At 38.9% G+C, this 20,339-nt stretch overlaps 1 protein-coding gene across 1 annotated transcript; it reads right to left on the bottom strand.

Annotated features, from left to right (window-relative positions):
- Window positions 1–2,644: 2,644 nt before the first annotated feature.
- meox2b (mesenchyme homeobox 2b) lies at window positions 2,645–18,542 on the bottom strand. Its single transcript, XM_076755344.1, has 3 exons — window positions 18,059–18,542; window positions 10,709–10,881; window positions 2,645–2,863 (listed from the first exon to the last, which is right to left on the bottom strand). The coding sequence occupies exons 1-3, from the start codon at window positions 18,540–18,542 to the stop codon at window positions 2,645–2,647; spliced, it is 876 nt and encodes a 291-aa protein (XP_076611459.1).
- Window positions 18,543–20,339: the final 1,797 nt, after the last annotated feature.

The following is a 20,339-nucleotide window of genomic DNA, read 5'->3' as shown; positions in this document are numbered from 1 at the left end:
GTTTGGTAAAGGCCTAAAACACCAAAAGAACTTCTGCACCTATCTGTTTAGTTAACAGTAACAGTTTAGCTAACATTAGCTACACACTATCACTAAGATAACAAACTGAATGAAACATATTTACTACAAGCAAGACAAAAGTTTTATCATCTTCACTGGTTCTAATTCAGGTCCCTCCCTCACCCAAACAATCATTCAGTGGTTGAACTGATCAGAGATCAGATAAATGCTACAAGATAAATGGTGAAGAGATGTATGATAATTATTGTACTTGTAAGATTATTTTGCCCTCTGTATAATGTACGAGCGATAATGACGCAAGCGTAATAATGTATCATAATTTGACCATTTTGCCACACTTACCATTAGTAGTTGGTTTTAGCCTATGCTTCAACATGCTAAACAGCAAGCAGGTCAGTTTTAGGCCCACTTCCTTGGTTATGTTATTCTGTCTACAAAGTTCATTGTAAGAGGGTAGGTAAGCTTAATTTATGGTGGACAGACACTTAAACTCTATTCTAAATGCAGGTGTTCTATGGTAGGGCTTTAGTTTTTATATTGGCAGTTGTCATTTACTCAGTAACATCATTAACTGACCTGTGATTAAGCATTTGTCGTACACAGACATACACATACTGACTGGACGGGTCGCACAGTTTACCATTGTCACCCTCTCTGCGGATGGCCAGTGGCTTGTTTAAGATTTTTCTTTTCATAGTTTCATAGTTTTAGGGCAGTCAGCAGCAATTGGCTACTTTTTATAAATGAAAATGTTCAAAATAAATCTAAAAATCACATTGTGAGTTGGCTCTGTAATGTTCATATTTTGGAGGAAGTTGCTTCACCAAGCCTCCAGATGAGATAAACAGCCCTCATGAACGAACATCTCTTCTTCATTTCCCTTTCATTCCCATAGAGGGAGCCGTGTCGTGTACTGCTTCTATCAAACAATGACACACATAATGAAACACATGCACAGAGAGAAAACACTGTGTACAACATTCAACCACAACTCAGCTCTAAGATGCGTCTGAGGAAACCGAAAGCCACAGAGCAGCTGAAGGCCTGAGTCCAATCAAGTGAGTGAATCACCAGCTGCTTTTACAAGATAGAGGCTGCAGCTTTTGTGGCCAAGACACCACTGCATGAATTAGAATGCACACTCACATTCTGTAGACAACACAAAAATACACTCATCAATCAAGAGAACATCTTCTTGAAATTTATCCAGAAGCAGATTTAGTGACTTGGGGATTCCTAGACAAATTCAGGCAAAGGACCTCTGTCGCGCTCTATGCCTAGTCTACATAAATGGCTAGGTTTTCTTTCCATTTTGGACTTTTGTCCACACACAAACACATTTTTAGGTCACTGAAAACTGTGCTTTTGGAAACTTCGTGCATGAACACAGATATTCAAGAACTTTTTTTTGTTTGATTTGTGATGACAGAGTGTCCACCAATAACTCCTTTGTTTGACATCACACACCCCATTTACACCTGGTATTAAAACGGGATCTGCATCTGGATACATTATCTAAATAAACAATCCCATCTTGCCTTTATGTTTAGACCTTGTATTTCTACTGCATTTTCATTACCCTCATTGAAATCAGATCTGTGTCCTCCAGAGATAAAACCTGTGTGTGAGTAATCTGAGGTAGCAGCTAATCAGCTCCACAGGCCCTTAAAAATTAGGGTTTGTGAATTGTTGAGTTCAGGAAAAATGTATAAATGTTGTCAAACGCTGTCTACGAAACTGTAAATTCCTCTAATAATTCTTGTAAATTTGGCAAATGAAATACATTAAGTTATTCCTTCCAGTGCATAAAAAGCATTGTGTCAGTTTGTCCTGGCAGGCTGCTGCAGTGGCGTGTAAACTTCACTGTGACTAGATACATTATATTCCTTGTTAACAGGAGATCAGATGGTGAGATGAGAAAAGTGCAGTACTTCACGACTGAAATGAAACTTAATATGAGGGGGGCAGCGACAAGGGAGATTACCTTCAGGAGGTTTACAGTTGATTTTGCAGGTTGCCTCAACATTTAAACATCATAATAAATCTATAGATGTTAGGGGCCACGGACAGTTGCCTGCCTTGCCTAATGGTAAAGTCTGCTCCCCGAGTGTGTACATGCTAAGAAAATTGCCACCACCACATTATTTCCAATTTTCTGATTTATTTGCATTGGAAATCCAGGTTTTTGCAAGTTAAAAGCATGTAAACTTTCAGAGGGAGCAAAAAGCAAAACAAGAGGATAAACATGTTTACCACTTACATTATTTTAGAATGCAACAAATAACTTGAAAAATGTGGATTTATGGTGGTTACAGTTTTGGTACCTCTTGATTTTGATAAATTATTAAAATTCAAAAACATGAGTGCTCTGACTTCAGTTCATTGTACAACGTAAACATTTAGTACTGATTGAAGTACAGTAGAATTTGACAGAAACAAATCCTTGACAGTGCAAAATCCAAGCAGTTTCATCAACGCAAAGCATCTCTGGAATGTTCTCTGACTGTTGGGAAGCTTAGCTTACAGCAAGCTGTGTACATGTGGTTTTTTAGTTTTTGGGGATTTTTTTCCATCTCACCAATATTTCCTTTATTTCTGTCATGTCCAATAGCACCATGGAAGGTCATAGGTGAGGATGCTCTGAGCTCTGGTCACTGTCGTGGCTGTCCTCCTCGGTCGCTGGCCTTGGTGAGCGCTGCAGTCCTACTATTCCTGAAAATTCAGACGGCAGTATCATTCCTTTTTTCACATTCACTAGTTCTTTCTCACGAGCTGCTGCTCCCTGCTGTCCTCCCTTCACACGCTTCCACTTCATTCTCCTGTTCTGGAACCACACCTTCACCTAAGAGGAAACACAAAGCTGTAAGACACTGTGGTGGTTTCTTCATACTTTACAGTGCAAACCAGTAAGAACAGGACAACGTACATCCTCAACTCAATGCTAGCAGCACAGAAGATCTTCTTTGTAGGTTACATACTTAACTGCACACACTTACACGATTGTAATGCAATACTCATATACTATGTGTGCATTAGCAGAGTGTTATAGTGTGATTTCACTGTAACAGGTGGAGGACAAAATCTATAGCCCTCATCTGTATAAAATTAAATTAAGCAACTACAGCAATTATGAGCCATCAATAGTCTGACTTAGCTGAACTGAGTGACTATCTTCATGCTGGCTTTTGCTGGTGCTGTGTCCCAGCAACAAACCTACATGAGATCACCATCACATATTGCCCTTCCACTCTGCAAAGGCACTCTCCTGAGTAAGATTTATATTTAAAAAAAAAAAAAAACTTTTGAAAATACCCTCTTGATTTGCCTAACTCAGACTATGAAACCCTCATATTTCTTCAAATTTTTACACAGAACCAGAACTGTGGATTTCATCCCCTATCTCTTCCATTGTAGGTGTTCAATGAAGGTATAGCATGGAGAGGGATCGTAACACTGACCTGTAACTCTTTCAACATACATAAGGACATGTGAGCACTGTGTCCAGACTTGCGAAAATGTGAACTCATCCTTTAAGTGCACATTGTACTATTTGCATCTGCATAGTCACAATCATCTGCATGATGTAGTTTTGTCATCTGCTTATGTCCACATAGATCCACGTGAACAGTCCACATGCAACCCATATTTTATGACCATAGGGACCTGTATGCACAGACTGTACATGCGAACACATCTGCTTGTGCAAGCAGGGATACAGTATCGGAAAATGAGCCAATAAGGGGAGCTTTCAGCAGTGACAGTTGAAAGAACAGCAACATGCTCAAGAATAAGATGAAAGTTCTTCTTTGCATTTGCAACATTCTATCTAAACACAACCTGACATTGCTGTACCCCACGATACAACAAAAAAAAAAGCAGATAATTATAGAAGTAGTTGTTCTAAGACTTAAATGTTACTTAGTGATATTTGATTACCACTACGACAGCAATCCACTGGAATGTTTCACAGAAGCTGCAGTCATCCGTCTGACGTCACTGCTTACAGTCCTCTAATAACATAACCCGTTACACAACTAACCTGGTGAAAAGTTATTCAGGATGAGCATTGCTGAATGACTAAATATTGAACTTACTTAGTCAATACTCTCAAGTACAAACTACTAAGTGTTTTTATCCTATTATTATCTTATTTTTATCTCATGATTATGAGACAAGGTCAGTGATGAAAAATGATTTCTAAATAGATTTATAAATGTCTATCTTTCATGGACAAACATCTGATGTCTGTGTCTAGATTTGAGATAGCTAAGACTCTCAGAAGGATTAGGGTTGGGGGGGGGGGGTAATTGGATAGGGTCTTTCAGAAGAGCTTCCCTCTCCAGTAAGCACATGTGGCTTTCAAAATGCTGTCCTCCACCTGGTAACTCAGGCTGTCCTAGCCAAGATAACCATGATGACATCATCAAGGGTTATTTTCTGAGACTTGACAAAGGTCCTCCAGAGCCGAAGAAGATATTGTATTATCCCTTGTTTTCACATGTTGCATAGTACCCGATGTGACTCTTAAACAGACCTTTATATTTAAAATTTGTGAAGTGCCCCTTTAAGTAGTCTGTTAAAGGTTTCATCAAGTTGTTGAAGGTAGAATTGTGACAACCTAGCTCAACAGTATAGTCTTGAAAATGAAAACTGAAAATTTCATGGTGATGAGAAGATGAATCCTAATAACTTTGAAGACACCCTTGTCTTTCTTCAAGAGCCACCAACAGGAAAGACAAAATTTCCCTTGACTATAAATGTAACAAGTATAAAGTTAGTTACTGATCTGAACAAGATATCTGAACCACTATTGGACATTTTTTTGTGAAATTTGGTATGGCTTCTCATAGTCCCCTCTGAGGATACATAATGAGTCTTGTGACTTCCTGACCCTGGCACCACCATCAGTCAAAATTGCCCTTGTAGATACTTGGAGTTTCAAAGAATTATCAACTAGTCAACTATCAAAACCACTAGCTGATACTTTGCATCATTGTAGACCAATCATTCATCTGTGGTTTTGGCATGGTGCTATAATAAAGAAGTGGTAATGCATGTATAACAAACATGCAACTGGAAGCGCTGTCAGTAGTTGAGACAAAGATTTGTTTCAACAATCCCTTTCTATGATATGCCATGTTTAAATAATAGAATTTAAGGCAGGCATCTCCAAACTATTCCACAAAGGGCCGTGTGGCTGCAGGTTTTTTCTCCAACCAATCAAGAGCACGAAGTCTGACCAATCAGCTGTCTGAAGACTGAGATCAGCTGATGAAATGAGTCAAGTCTGGTGTGCTGCTGCTTGGTTGGAAAGAAAACCTTCAGCCACTCGGCCCTTTGTGGAGTAGTTTGGAGATGCCTGATTTAAGGCATTTAGAGGAGGAAAGACTCCCACTATGTCTGCAAGAATGTGATCACATTGTGCCTGTAGTCAAACAGTTTACACAGCTTATGAAAGCTTGCTGGGAGTTTCGGCCAGAATACCTCTCAGAGCAATCAAAGACTGTGCTATTTGACCTGCCCACAGGTTATTCCCGCCTACATTACTTAACCTGTTACAGAATGAATTTGAGGCCTTTTTGGCAAGAACTGATCATTGTTATTGGGTGAAAAAATATGATACATTTCCTGCGATACTTTTTGGGAGTAGCTGACTACTAAAATGTAGCAGTCTTGAATGCCTTACTAGATACTGTGTATCAAAACCTACTGGCAGATTTTCAAGAAATAAACTGAGCCTATTTATGCTCAACTTTAACTGTCACATAGAAAGTTAATCAACGAGGAGAAACACACAGAAACATAAACCTTGACTAACACTGTCCAGTTCATTACCCATGCATACAAGAGTGAGAAATATTAGACAAAGACTCAGAGAAAAGCAAGCAAAATCCTTTTCACACCCCAAAAATGGAGTCCTTTTCCTCCCAGAGTTCATTTTTTTTTTTTTATCTCTAATCTCTTTGAAGGAATATTTCTGACAAACTAGCATCTAAGGTGTTCCTCTAAAAATGTAAACCAGTCCAAAATGTAGTACATATTTCTGTGCAGAAATAATTGTGTCTTCTCAAGTATAGTATAGTAAGTCAAGTACAACATATAGCCATGGACGAGAGTATTTGGCTAAAATCATGGCAAACTTTCATTGTCTTTTGGGTGCAGTGAGTAGATGAGTGGTGCGTTGCTGCGCTTAGCGTCACTGCTGACCTTCTACCTCTTTTCCCTGACTCTACAACTTATTTAGTATTTGTGTCTCTCATAGTGATGAATAAGATGCTGCCTAAAATGGGGAGGTCCAATCTGGACCGATGAGATACACCCCAAGTCCTCTCCTGACTCTTAGTCCCATTCCACCTCCTATTACTCTCTCACTGGTCCTGCACTGTGGCTCCTCCATCACCCACTCCCTTATGTTTAACAGCAAAAACACATATATCTTTTAACTCCCCCAGCCCTCTAATATATCTCTGTGGACATGGTGACAAAACCCATATATGCTGTAGTGGTGGTTGTGTACCACAATAAAGTACTATGAAAATTATTCCCGCTTTGTGAAAAAACACCTTAGTTTCACCCTTACACAGAAGCGGTGACATGTCCAATCTCAACAACTGTCATCCTATACAAAAACATCCTCCCTCAGAATAAATCCTACAATCATTGGTCAGTTTACATCCTCATGTCTTTATTGACTCACTAATACAGCCACAGCAGTCTGGTTTTCGCTGGGTCACTGTACAATAACAACTGCAGTTTCAGTCATTGTGCTGCCCTCTTCATTGATCTCTCAAAGCATTTGATACTGTTGATCATAAAGTCTTCAGGCTATCGGTCTAAATGAATCCAAACTTAGCTTGTTCCACTCTTACCTTACAGAGAGAACACAAACTGCTGTTGCTGATGGTAGTCATAACTCAGAAATGGGTTGCCAAGGGTGTTTTTCTGTGGTCTATTATTATTTACATTATACATAAAGGACAGAATCTTCCTTATCAATACTTTATTGTCCATTTTTTGCTGATGATATCATTTTATATACCTCAGGCTCCACCTGACTTGTGTCTCTGACTATCCTGCCATTATCACTTTAGTATAATAATCTAGCACTCTTTCCATCTCTGCATGTTTCCCTCATAGACTGCAGTGATGTAAACACATTAAAAATGCAAATGCAACATCATTGGAATTTAAGATTTTTCCTTTGAACTGAAAGATATTTTTTTCAATCTTTTGTTACTGCAAATAGTTTTTGTTTCCAATGCAAAACAGAATCGTTTGATTTCTAAAACTTTTTTTTTCTTGTTAGTTTGGGATTGTTGAGTGTGTTCAGTGGGGGGTTCAGGCTGTTCATAAAAGTAGTTTGGTTGAAATACAGTATAAAAAGTAAAGTATGAGGATGTGGTAACATCTTTTAGAATTCATATATCAAAATTAAATCAATTTAATGCTTTGAGAGCACAGCAATTGCATTGCCGAGGAGTATTACGTTAGAAAATACGTTTGTCCGATATAGCTTGACTTCCCATATAAACCATGTCCACCTCTGGTTTTCTGTCTGAATACAGATACAGAGACAGATATAGTGTGTCTGTGCACCTCTAACCACCACTCACACTGATTTTCATACCATAGAGAAATTAATATAAACCAATGATTGCCTGGAAGATGGGGAAGAAGATATTCAAAAATCTAAATAAGTGTTACTTTACAAAATGGTCAGAACTTCCGTACATACTATCTCACTTATGTAACATTACCTCACTATGCTAACAAGTAAAATAACATGCAGTCGACACGCTATTCCATCTACTTTCCAGAAACACCTTGAAGCAGTCATCTGACTCTTTTCATGATGACTGTTCACACACATTTGTTTCCAAGCATGTTTAAGCCCAAAAATGAACAGCAGCAGGCTGTGCTGATACCCACGTCTACAGCACCGCGAACTTCATACAAATGTTCCTTTGAGAGCATTAAGAAAACCATCTGCACTGTGACACACAGCCTCAAAAAGTCACATCACAGACACCAAGAGCAGCACGCTGACATTTCAAAGAGTCTCTGTGGTTTGGAATCGATTAGTCTCAGAGCATTAGTAAGGCATGTCCAACCGTTTGCTAATGTCAAAACACTGACGGTTTTTTCTTCTGTGAAATCATGTAGTTTTTTTAATGGAAGCCAGATATCACTTGCCTTCATCCACAGTCATGGATGTCAATGTGTTTGAGGATTCTTTTACAGCTTTTAGATTATAGGTAGAGCAATTATTCTTACTTTTTTTTTTTACTTTTTCAAATGCACCAGTACCTGATGGCTACAAGGATAGTGTTGTAAGCAAATGGTAGCACATTTGAGCACCACAATAACACTGCAGTCACATTACTGAGCAAAAAAGTTGTGCTGACCTGAGAGAGAAGTTGTTGTTGTTGTTGTTGTTGTTGCTATTAGTAATCAGCACCAATGAATGATTATTTAGCCAGCTACTGATGAGACATCTAGCCTTAAAGGAACAGTTCACACTTTGGAAAACATGCTAATTCGCTTTCTTTCTGAGAGTGACATGTTCAGATGGATATCAGTCTTGTGTGTGTTAAGCCTAGCTAAGCATTAAGACCGGAAGCAGGAGGAAGCATCTAGCCTGGGCCTGTCCAAGGATCTATGCATGGAAACTATCTCTGAATGAATAACAGTTGTCCACCCACCACTTTTTATTGTGTTTTGTGTGTCAGGCTATAACACAGGTTGTCAAATAAGATCCATGAGCATCAGTATTATTAGAGGCCTCCGTGCAGGCACGATGGTACCAAACATAGCCACCACACTGTGATGACAAGTCTCTTTGGAGATGCCCAGTCACTGTGCCCGGCTGTTATTCATCAAAAGTCACTCCACCCTGAAACCATAAACTGTAATTTTTACATTTCTGTTTGTGTATGGATTAAATAAACCAGACACAACATGTTAATCAGAGAGCTTCATAGGTGTTTGTGTGTTTTTCTTTTACTTTGGACAAAGGCTAGCTCTAACAATTACACACTGCATGCCCTCAATAACAAATTACAGTAAAGGAACATAATAACCCCAATCAGGAAATGTCTACATGCGCCAATCTGGCCTGAACTTTTTGTATGCACAAACAAAAAACTGATAATGGGATTTATCAATATTTCTCTATCATTCAGGACCACTCAAATAAAAAAGCGCATGCATTGACAATGGTGTTATGAGTTCATTTCAACTATGTGCACTTCTAGAGAACATTGGCAGCCACCTTAAGTAAGGGCTGTGTGGATGTGTGCTTTATTAGCCAGGCCTCCATCTAAACGTAGCACAAATTTGAACATCATTTTCAGAAAATTGGCAGAAGACAATATGAATTTATGTCTGTTTCTGTCAACTACCGTTATGCAAATATTAGGATTCAGTTCATCAGTACAAACAGTACATGGTGTTAATGCTCCAGTCAGGTGTCATTACACCATTGCAGAAGAAATGGGCATTAAAAGAATGCTGCTGAAACCACAAATGGTAGAAATATGACATTCATTTTGTTTTGTGTATTATTGTGAAAAAGGTTACTGTCTCCTCATCACTCCACAGAGATCTGATGCTTTCGTCTGCCAGCATTTTTTGCCTCTTCAGTGGAGCGAAGGCGCCAGTGGATGTTTAAGTCACATTCTTCATACGATTTATTTGCTGACTATTTTTCCATTTCACTTTGTTGCATTTTGCTTTTATCAATACATCAACTTTTCCACATCAGGCAAGCATATTTGGCATCTCCTCTTTCTCACGTGCAAATTGAAAATGCACATAAAGACAGGTGTATGTAATTTCATCTAGTGAAATTATTATACAATCATCTTGTGTCAGTTTTATTGCACCTTTATGAATTTTATTAGTTTGTGTATTTTGGTAATCTTTAATAATTTGTAGCCTGACTCCCCCTAACTTCAACCTGGGCAGAATTAAGAATAACTGAAAACAACTATGCATGTGCAGAGCATTTAAAAAGTCAAACAGTTTCAGATTTTGCAAGGTTAATTGTTGATCATTTTTGATGGAGCCAGGCAGCAGCTTCTCTCTGCTTCGCTAAGATAAACACACCCCAGAACACACAGAGATGAAACTGATATTAATCATTTCATCTGACCTTGGGTAAAACAGCAATTTTCCATAACTCCAAATGTGGGAGTGCTCCTTGAAGAGATTAATGGATCAAGGACTTAAAGCCAAAAACTATAGGCTGCAACTGCATTTGATAACATTCTTTTTAAATGCTTCTTCTCCTTTTTCCACCACTGAACAGCATAATAACACATTTATCCATGAAGACTAGAAGTGTGAAAGCCTTGTTCTCAGGACTAAGAACTACAGTGTTACAATGATGATGTATTACTTCCTCAGACAATTCTTTTGTATCTCTGCTGAAATAGCTATCCATAATTTTCCACTGTCAATCTATCGCAGGTGGTTATCAGTGAGACCTGTCAATTTTGTTGCAATACTTAATGGATGCCAAAGGATGTTAATACAAGTTATGGCATATTTATTCCCCTGTTAATGTTATTTCATGACTTGGAGCACATTAGCTAGTAAGATTTTAATGGCTATTTATTGTGCTGCTCCTGTATCGTCTGTCCCTGCCCTCACAGAATGTTCCACAGTCATTCAGCAGGTACCGTACTTGTCGTTCCGTGAGGTCGAGGTTGACAGCTATTTCGTAGCGTCTCAGCCTGGTCAAATAGTTGTGGTGTGCAAACTCTGACTCCAGTTCCCGGATCTGTTCTTTGGTGAAGGCTGTGCGCTCCTTCCTGGGCTTGCTGTTCATGTCTGACTTATAGCTCCTGTCTTGGGACTCTGAAATGAAAAACAGAACATTTTCCGGCCACAGCTGAGTCTCCAAAAGGGGTGGGGGGTGGGGGGGGGGGGGGGGACAAAAAAAGGGGGTTGAAAAAAATTTGAGGGGTTTGATAAAGTGCAGGGGCCCATCTGAAACAAAATAAAATGAAAGCAAGACGATGAGGAGTTGCACCTTCTATTTTGCAACCCAAGCAGGTAGTTTGCAGATAGCTCCATGCTGTATGTGTTTTATGGTCAAAGGAAAATTAAAACAATTTAGTTTTGCTCTCACTTCAGCACCAACAGTACAGATAAAAAATTCTAGAAATACAAAGCCTTTTCGTAAGAAATATACAGTACGGGATAATTCCAGTTCATTATAATTAGGGTCTAATTTTCATAGTTTTAAACATTATTTTGATTGAATATGACATCACTGTACTCATCAAACTGAGAAACTCATCAAAAGAGTTGAGATCTCAGAACACTGTAAAACCACTGTAATGAAGTCAAGCAGGATGAGAAATACAAGCAGTCAGATGAGCTAACAGTTAAACCAAATGATCTAAACCACCTTACCCACGTGACAGCATCCAAATAAGTTTGCTAACCTGGCAGTTAGTTTGCCATCAGTCTGTCATCTGACTGTTCTGGTTTCTTGCCCTGCGTGACTTCTTTGTGGTGATGTTGTGGCGTCCTAAGATCCAGCCAAGTATCCCTAAGAATTACATCCACACTGGATAAATCTGCAACACAGATTTACATCCAATACTAACATTTACTGTCAGTGCAGGAAAGATAAGCACAGGAAGCATTCAGAGGATTGTGATGGGAAGTGAAGAGTTCACATCCTATCGCAATTTAATAATAATAATTGATAATTAATCACCCTTACATTCAGTATTTCTCACCAAAAAGCATTGTGTGTATTCTTGAGCTCTAACAAACCTGCTGTTAAAGCATTTATTTCCTCAGAAAACATCTTGCAAAGCAAATTTGGGGGGAAAATGTGCATTGTTTAGAGCCACGTTTTCTAGCTAGCTGTCTTCTTCTACCTGTCTTTTGTTGGTGCATTGCTACTTTTCTTGATGCATTACTATCACCGATTGGATCAGTATATTCATTGGTGGAAATGTGCATCTGTTTCCTTGTGCACAAGATGCAAACAAATCTATCCATCAACACATTGCTCCAAAGCCTTAAGTATTTTAGTTGCTTAACCTTAATCACATCACAATCATCACTGATTTGCTGTAACCACAATCTTTCCTCAGCCTTATCCATACTGTAGTCTGGGTATACAGATAGAAAGAAAGAATTTTAAAAGCACTGGCATTGGACATAATTCAGTAACTTGATGAGTACAATCCTATTATTTTTACTGGTGGGAATGATAGCCAAAAGGAAGAGTGAGTGGAATAATCATGTCAAACTTTTAAGTGACACATAAGTACATAGGACTCGTAGAAAATATTCTCATACTACATTTGTCTGGATGTTTCAGAATAAAGGGAAAAGCCACATGTTAATATAAATTTTAAGAGGCACTTTTCAGTCCTACTTGACAATACTTATTGCATATAAACACTAAGCTTCTCCTCGATTGTTCATGCTTTAAGGCTGAAATCATATTTTCCCCACTTATACTGTCTGTCAGTACGAGCATATTTCAAGCATCCCTTTTATGTATTTGTGGTCAGTGAATGGTGAAAATGAATGGAGCATTTTGAAAGTAATCTTTCATAGTGAGAAAACACTGAATAATAATTTCTACACTGTTCTCCAGTCCTCACTGCACAAATCTAGCTGACATTTCATTAGCTGTGTAAATGTGGGATGTGCTGACAAATCACAGTGTGCCAGGAAAGAGACACTGTTTATGCCGTAATGTGAGACTACAGACACCCAACAAATTACGGACAGACACTGGCCAGTGGTAGTTTTGTGTCATATTTTCCTTTTGTCATGTTATTTCATTCAGTACAGTTAATTATTTAAAGATTTTATTTAGCCTTGAAGTCTTTGATTTACAAGATTGGAGTTTTCTGTTATTCTGACAGTCAGCTAATAAATAGGGAGCTCATTTTTTTCAGCGTCACCATCCATACAGACTGCTCTGTGAGGGGTTGTAGGTCAATAATCGTGTGTATCTCATTATCACAAGATCCTTTTCAGTGTTATAGTGTGTCATTATAAAAGTACTGTATTACTTTTAGTGGAACAAAGCAATATAAAATTTTTGGTAATATTATTTAAATTGTTACATCATGTGACTCTTTACCACCAGTCATAAGCACTCTGCAGCGCTCAGTGAAATCAACCCTTAAAGAAATTCATTGTAGAAAGAAAGGACGCAAACATGCTCCTGTTAAGCTGGTGTTTAGAAACATGACAGCCAGCTCACTAATGGTTTAAACTATAAATCAGCACAAAAATGACAGTTGCCAAATGAAACCACCATGTTCTTAACAGACACATTGGAAGCACCATTGTACAAAAGTTAATGTTACAAAGTAACATTTGCATTATGGAATATAAAACCGCAAACTTTAAGAAACTACTCAGTCAAGCATGGCATGATGGGAATGTGGGTCATGGCTATTCTCTTCTTGGACAATTTAGTGTGACGCATATCCATTTTACAACTTGCTTGTCTGTTTATGTTCTGTCAACCCTACAGTAATGTTACCTTCACCTGCAGCCTTAGTCATCACGGTGCTTTTTTATCCTTAAGTTAGTTACTTTACTTTCACAGTTAAGTTTGTAGGTATTAATCACCACATTGTCTTTAGCAGCCAGTCAGCTAGCCTGGCTGGCTATGAGTCTCCATGAGTTTTCATTTCCAGCTGAAGCTGAAGTTAAGGCAAAGTGGGAAGTCAACATTGTTCAATTGAAGATATAGCTGGATACAAGCAAGTGAAACCTCTCATCCAGCAGTGAGGTCAGAGCTTCACCACTCACTTTTGCAAGACAGTATATGTCAGTTACTTTAATTTTTGGCAGCTCCACTGAGCACGGAGTGTGAAGAGAACATAGTGACCTCACGTTAGCTCAACCCTTAAAATCAGGCAAATGTTGGTGCTACACTGAATCAGACCTGTCAACTCTCCCATATAAATATTTTCCCACAAATCTCCTCAGTTGGGTTGGTGGTTCGATCCCTGGCTGTCCACAGTCCACATGCCAAAGTATCCTTGGGCAAGATACTGAACACCTAAACTGCCCCTGATGCTCTGCCATCGGTGTGTGGTTATATGTACATCGCTTTGGATAAAAGCGTCTACCAAATTGACTAATTGTAATTGTAAATAGCACCCACTTACAGAAAATCTGAAAGTTTGTGTAAGACTCTCACCAAATCAGAGATGACTCACTATATATAAATATATAAGGGCATCCAAGATGCACAGAAACATGCTCCAACAGTGAATGTATTATAATGTCTCTGCCTTCCGTCTTCATAATCACTCTCCTACCAATTGTCTCTCTTGCCAGTAGCCTCTCTCAAAATCATAATTAAAGAATGATGTGATGTGTACATATCCTTTACTTTAATACATAAATAAACTAAGTGCTGAATTTATATACCCTTTATTTATGTAATGCATTTCACTTTCAGCCACGTAGGGCTGTTAGGCTATATACATCTGCAATATATAATTATTTTATGAGTTTTATTATCAAAATCTGTCAAGTATTAGCAAAAGAATGTCCACTTTTTTTTCTTTTTTTTGTAGAAACATCAACAGGTTTTGAGGTCATAACAGATTTGACAGATTGAAAAGCTAATGACAGAACAACAGAAATGTAGAAACACAGTGCACTGAAAATAAATGCCAGACCACAGAGCTCTGCTGTTATTGTTTGTAGGCAATCAGGTTCAAAGTTGTAAAAGGACTCAAACTAAAAGAAAAGGTTCTTTTCTTAAATAAAAGCTGGGAGCTTTAAGAGGCATGAACTTATCTTATCCATTGGGTGATGTTAAGGGGTTCCTACAACACCCACTTTTACAAAATGCATCTCCTAGCACAGAACAGGAGGATTTTCAGGAGCATTAATAGATTTAGGGGAATAGTTGGTGGACTATCTATACCAATAATGCATGGAAAGATGTTCACAGTTTTACCAGCTGTGTCATTGAAAGAGCATCTATTGAGACTGTTAGAGGCTGGCTATACCACGGTTGCTTAACTGTGAAAATCTATATAAAATGAGCAGCTGGGATTTTGCGCCTGTCCTTTAAATGATCAAAAGTAAAGATTTAACTGTTTTCTACAGTGTCTCCCAGTGTCTTAATGTCTTTACCAGACTATAGACAGAAATAGTTTTACTCTAGACCAGGGGGAACTCTGGATTAGAATATAGGGGCATTGGTGGGGATGTAGTGTTGTCCAGGCCCGCTATTTTCCTAGTTAGCCCCCAAACTTTAAGAGTATTTTGCAGAGGAAAGTTACCCTTAAAAGCTGAACTAGTTCACTGACTGGAAGTGTACAATACATTCTTAGAGGTCTAGGGGATGATTCAATATCAAACCATGTAGACTCTGGGTCTTCTTGAAACCATTCTCAAATACACTGTATCATGACAGTTGGTGTAGTTTAATGTTGGGAACAGCTAAGCCACCCCTCTCCAGCGGAAGCTGTATGTGGGTCAGTTTCAGTCTCAAACCTTTGTTTCGTTATAGGAAGGTTATGAGAGCATTTTTCAACTCTGCTAGTAATTTACACAACAATAATATAGGGTCAATTTGAAATGGATATAATCAGCATGGGAGAACATTCATTTTAAATAGGTGAACTTGCCAAGCAATGCCAAAAGGAGACTGGACCAACGAGCAAGAGCCTGCTTAATACACTGGTAATATATTACATTTTGAAAGTAACTTGCCCAACACTGATCCTTCAAGTCCAGAAAAAAACACTAAAAGTGCTGCGGCTTCTATGAGTGCCAATGAAGTTAAAGTTAGGAAATTGGATTTGGGTTAGGCTGCTGGCAGCTTCAGCATACTGTATCCTCTCGAAGTGTTCAATCTGTCAGTCAATGCGCCTGCTCTCCTGGCTGGGACATTGACTCTGGGGAATTGGAAAGTTCTCAACTTGGCACATACTCCAAACTGTTCATCAGTGGGCCTGAATGATGCAGATATGGTGCCTGCTCTTAAATCTTGTGGATATAGCTGGGAGATGATGTGCTCTTTTGAGTCATTTTTCTATACATTGGAAGCATATGTGTGTGAATGTAGAATTTTAAAATATATGCTAAGAAGTTAAGATTTAAGCTGCTGATACGTTACCTGCACTTTAACAATCACCTTAATTATTTCACCAGTGAGTCCCATCAACAGTACAGATGAATTGGTTCAGGGCCGCAGCTACCATGGAACACACTGAGGTCATGACTCTGTTTTGTCTGGGAATGTAGGGATTTGAGCAATCTGGAGGGAGTTTAGGTTTTACTATTAAAAACACTTGAACGGTGGTGGATGTTTAACAAATTCATTGCAGTATTTTGAGGAAACAGTCTTACCACAAGGTCCATTTAGTAGCTTTTGATCATATCATATGATTTTCATCAGCAGATGAAATTTCAGGTCATGGAATTGTAATTTGAATTTTTCCTGATTATTTTAAGGGCTTCTATTTTGCATTGGCTTAAAGGCTGTATATTAAGATACAGTATATTATATGCTATATAAAATCCACAAAATGTAAGTCTCAATCTGATAGAATAAATAAATAAATTCTGCTTTTCCACACAAAGTTTTTTATTCCTGGCAATCTGGATAAGGCTTGGAAACTGCATTTATGCTGGGAAATTAGATTTACAGAAAATATTATTGCATGCCATACTTTGTAAAAAAAAAAAAAAAAAAAATTAGCACAAATTGTGGAGGCTTTATTGTGTTTTAATTTTTTGATCCAAATTGGTCTCTTTTTGGTCTCCTACAGCTACAACACTGAACTGTTGATTCAGTTTCAGAAATGAACTTTATATTTAGCTTTATAAATTCCTGTCGATTTAAGTGATTTAACTGTTAAGACCAGGTCTTCTCAATCACTTCTGCCCCAAAAACTTCTTTTTAGGTCCTGAGCTAAAGCTCCAGCCATTAGAAAGTTCAAGTCGAGTTAAGTTGTGAAATCAATTTGATTATGGCATATTGTTTTGTATTCTCTTGTAATCTATTTCCACATAGATTCTATACAAATGAAGATTCAACCAACATAAATCACTTAAATACTTCAATGTTTTTTTGTTTTTGTTTTTTTCCAAAAAGACATATATAACCAGTTTGAGACAGACATTTCCTGTGAGCCCATCTGCATGTGAACCGAATACTCATGGGCTCCTGATCCACAGCCCGGCAAACTCTCACCTTGACAAGCCGCGATGTAAGCAGCACAGCTCATTGAGTGGACAAACATCTCACAACTGCAAACCCTCATCTTCAAAAAATTGACCATTATTAGTCCTGGAAACTAGAGTTTGGAGGCGCAAAATATATCTTACAATTCACTGTCATCTTTCGTCAGTTTAGTCAGTCGTACGAGTTATGAGTGCTGCCTTGTATCACTAACTTAATCTAAAATACAGGGGCTGGTTGTAGTCCATCTGTAGAGGCCAAATAGCCAAATGTCATCGAAGAAAATGTCACAAATAAGGATTTAACAACAAACATGTATTTGGCCTTTTTTTCTTTACATACAGTAGTTGTTTGAGTACTAAATCAGTATCCTTATTGAATCTTTTAGTTTTTAATGTTGTAGAATTAATAATAATAATAATAATAATAATAATAATAATAATAATAATAATAATAATAATAATATTTAGTTTAGCCAATGTTCATGATGAAATGTATTGCAGTGATAAAGCTGTTCACTAATATTTTCAAATGCACTGAAAAATTATTAAAAACATTTATTAAAAACAATATCATCATTGGTCTATATCATCAGCATTACAATTAATATGTCAACAAATCAATAAAATACTAATACTGTAAATATGTAATGACATTGGCTTGACTTTATATAATATAAATATAAAATAACTTTTGCATTGGCCCTTCTGTCAGTATCAGTAAAGTGCTGAAAAGACAACAGTCTAAGACGAATATCTTTGCAGGGCAGAGAAAAAATACATTTTCTTAGGAAACAGTTCAAAAGTGAATGCAGTATGGTCTTTCTAATCTTACCTGGACTGTCATTTTTGCCTTTGCTGCTCCTTCTGTCTGCGTCCTCTGAAGACAGACTCTGCTGGCCATATTCTCCAGACACACATGACACCACTGTGGGGTCACTGCTGCCCAGGCTGGGGTTGGTGCTGCACAGGTTCGGGCTCCCCGTGCACAGTTCTGGGGCTGTGGCCTCGAGCGGCGGCAGACAGACACTGTGCCGGGCATTAGATGAGGGCATCTGCTGCACAGGCCAACCAGGTGGGTGCTGAGGGTGAAGGGGGTGCTGCAGCTGGGGCAAGTGGCCTCGGTGGGCTGGACTGCCAAGCAGTCCATTGTCTTCTCCTCCAGAATAGCCATAAGGAGGCGAGGAGCTGGGTAGATCCAGATAGGAGACATGGTCGCTCCGGCCATGCAGGGTCAGTGGTGATTGGGTGATAGCAGGGTGCAGGCCCTGGGCTGGGGCATGCGGGCTACGTAGACAACCAAACAGAGAGTGATCCATGGTGCAAGGAGTCCTCCAAACCCCTATCCTGCCTGTCAGATTCAAACGAACCTTCCCAGACAACAAGCAAGAAGAGAGGAGAAGGAGTCAGGGATGTGGGCAGCTTAAGTCCCAGCTCTCCTCTGCAGTCCCTCTCAGTTCAGACCCCCCTAATTCCCAAAGAAAGCCAGTTGAAGGAAGGCAGAGATGGTGGCGTTGAAAGGCCTCTGGTAATCCTGAGCACGTAGACGGTTGCCAGGCGGATGGTGGGTAAACAGTGACAGGCGGAGGAGGCTCTCAGATGACAGTGGAGAACGCCAGGACCAGTGTGGAAGGAGAGGGAGCTTCCAGGGAAGTTGTGCTGGAAAGGGAGGGAGGGGGCAGGGAGGGGGGTGGGGGTGTTATATATAGGTTGTAACCTGAGAGGTAGGTTGGGTCACTGGCTCACTGCTACTGACCACATGCATGTGATCATCCTCCAAACTGCAACACACAATAAATCTGAACCATTCCTATAGCACTGCCTCAGGAAAAGTGGGTAATTTATTTTGGAGCTGAGCTATTTGACCCTGCTGAAGCTTTTCAAGGAACTGCGTTGCATCAGCTGTTGGTTTTCGGATGTGGAGCCGTAGAGCTTAGGAACTGTGTGTTCATGGTCTGTTCTTCTGTTGATGGTTGGATGTAAGTTAAAAGTGACATAAGATTTATTTCAAAATAATTGCATTTGGTGAAATTATTGCGAGCACAGTGACAGTGAGAAAATACTTAAAGCTGTCTTTTTGAAGTCCAACTCCATTTTTCTAAATCATTGCTGTTGATGTATTTTGCAGTTAATGACAACATCAGAAATGGTTGACAACATTTTATGGCAGAGCTATAGACTTTACTCATCAGACTTGGGCTCGAGTCAGACTTCAGTTATAAAAACACTGCTTGGTACTTGACTAGTACTTGATCACTCAGAAACTTGGCTCACACAAGAGTCAAAATGTCTTGAGTCTTGTCTCCCTCAAAACTGGACTAGGATTAAGACTTGGACTCAGGTCAGACTTAAGTCACAAAAAAGTACCTGATTTCATGTCAACTTGACTGCTTGACTCACCAAAGACTCACCTTGACTCAAAACGTGTCTTCTTAAGGGCTTGATTTGACTCAAAATTTATCTTCCTAAATTGCTTGAGACTTCAAAATTAAACTTGACTTGAGGCTTATCTCCCTGCGAACTTGACTTGTCTCCCTAAACACTTAACTTGACATGTGGCTTGTCTTCAGAAAGACTCAGATTCAAGCTAGATTTTAGTCAGGAAGAAGTACTTGACACTTGACAAGGACTTGACTGCTGTGAGACTCAACTCACTAGAGACTTGACTCACAGCTCGCCTTCCTAAAGACTTAACTTGACTTTGAGCCTTGCCACACTCGCCTTTCCTCTAATTTATCTCCAATATGGCTTAACTTAAATCGTGGCTTGTCTCCCAAAAGACTCAAAACTTGTCTACCTAAAGACTCGATAATGTATCTATTAACTTGAGATCTGTCCTTCTAAAGAGTCAACTTGACTTGAGACTTTTCTTCCTTAAGAGTCTTCTAGACTGAACTGTACTTGGCATTTTTCTTGTTAAAGATTGGATTTGAAACTTGGCTCCCTTAAGATTTGACTCAACTCAAGTCTTGTTTCCTTGAAAACTTGACTTATCTTGACTTGAGGCTTGTCTATGGTAAATGTCACAGAGACTTAAAATTGCTGCCCTAAACGCCCACCTTCATTTGAAACCTCTCTCCCTATAGACTCAACTTTGAGTCCTGCAACTCTATAGA

Source organism: Chaetodon auriga, chromosome 17, assembly GCF_051107435.1.
Source record: "Chaetodon auriga isolate fChaAug3 chromosome 17, fChaAug3.hap1, whole genome shotgun sequence".
NCBI lineage: Eukaryota > Metazoa > Chordata > Actinopteri > Chaetodontiformes > Chaetodontidae > Chaetodon > Chaetodon auriga.
Note: the sequence above shows the minus strand (reverse complement) of the source record. Positions and strands in the feature narration are given on the sequence as shown.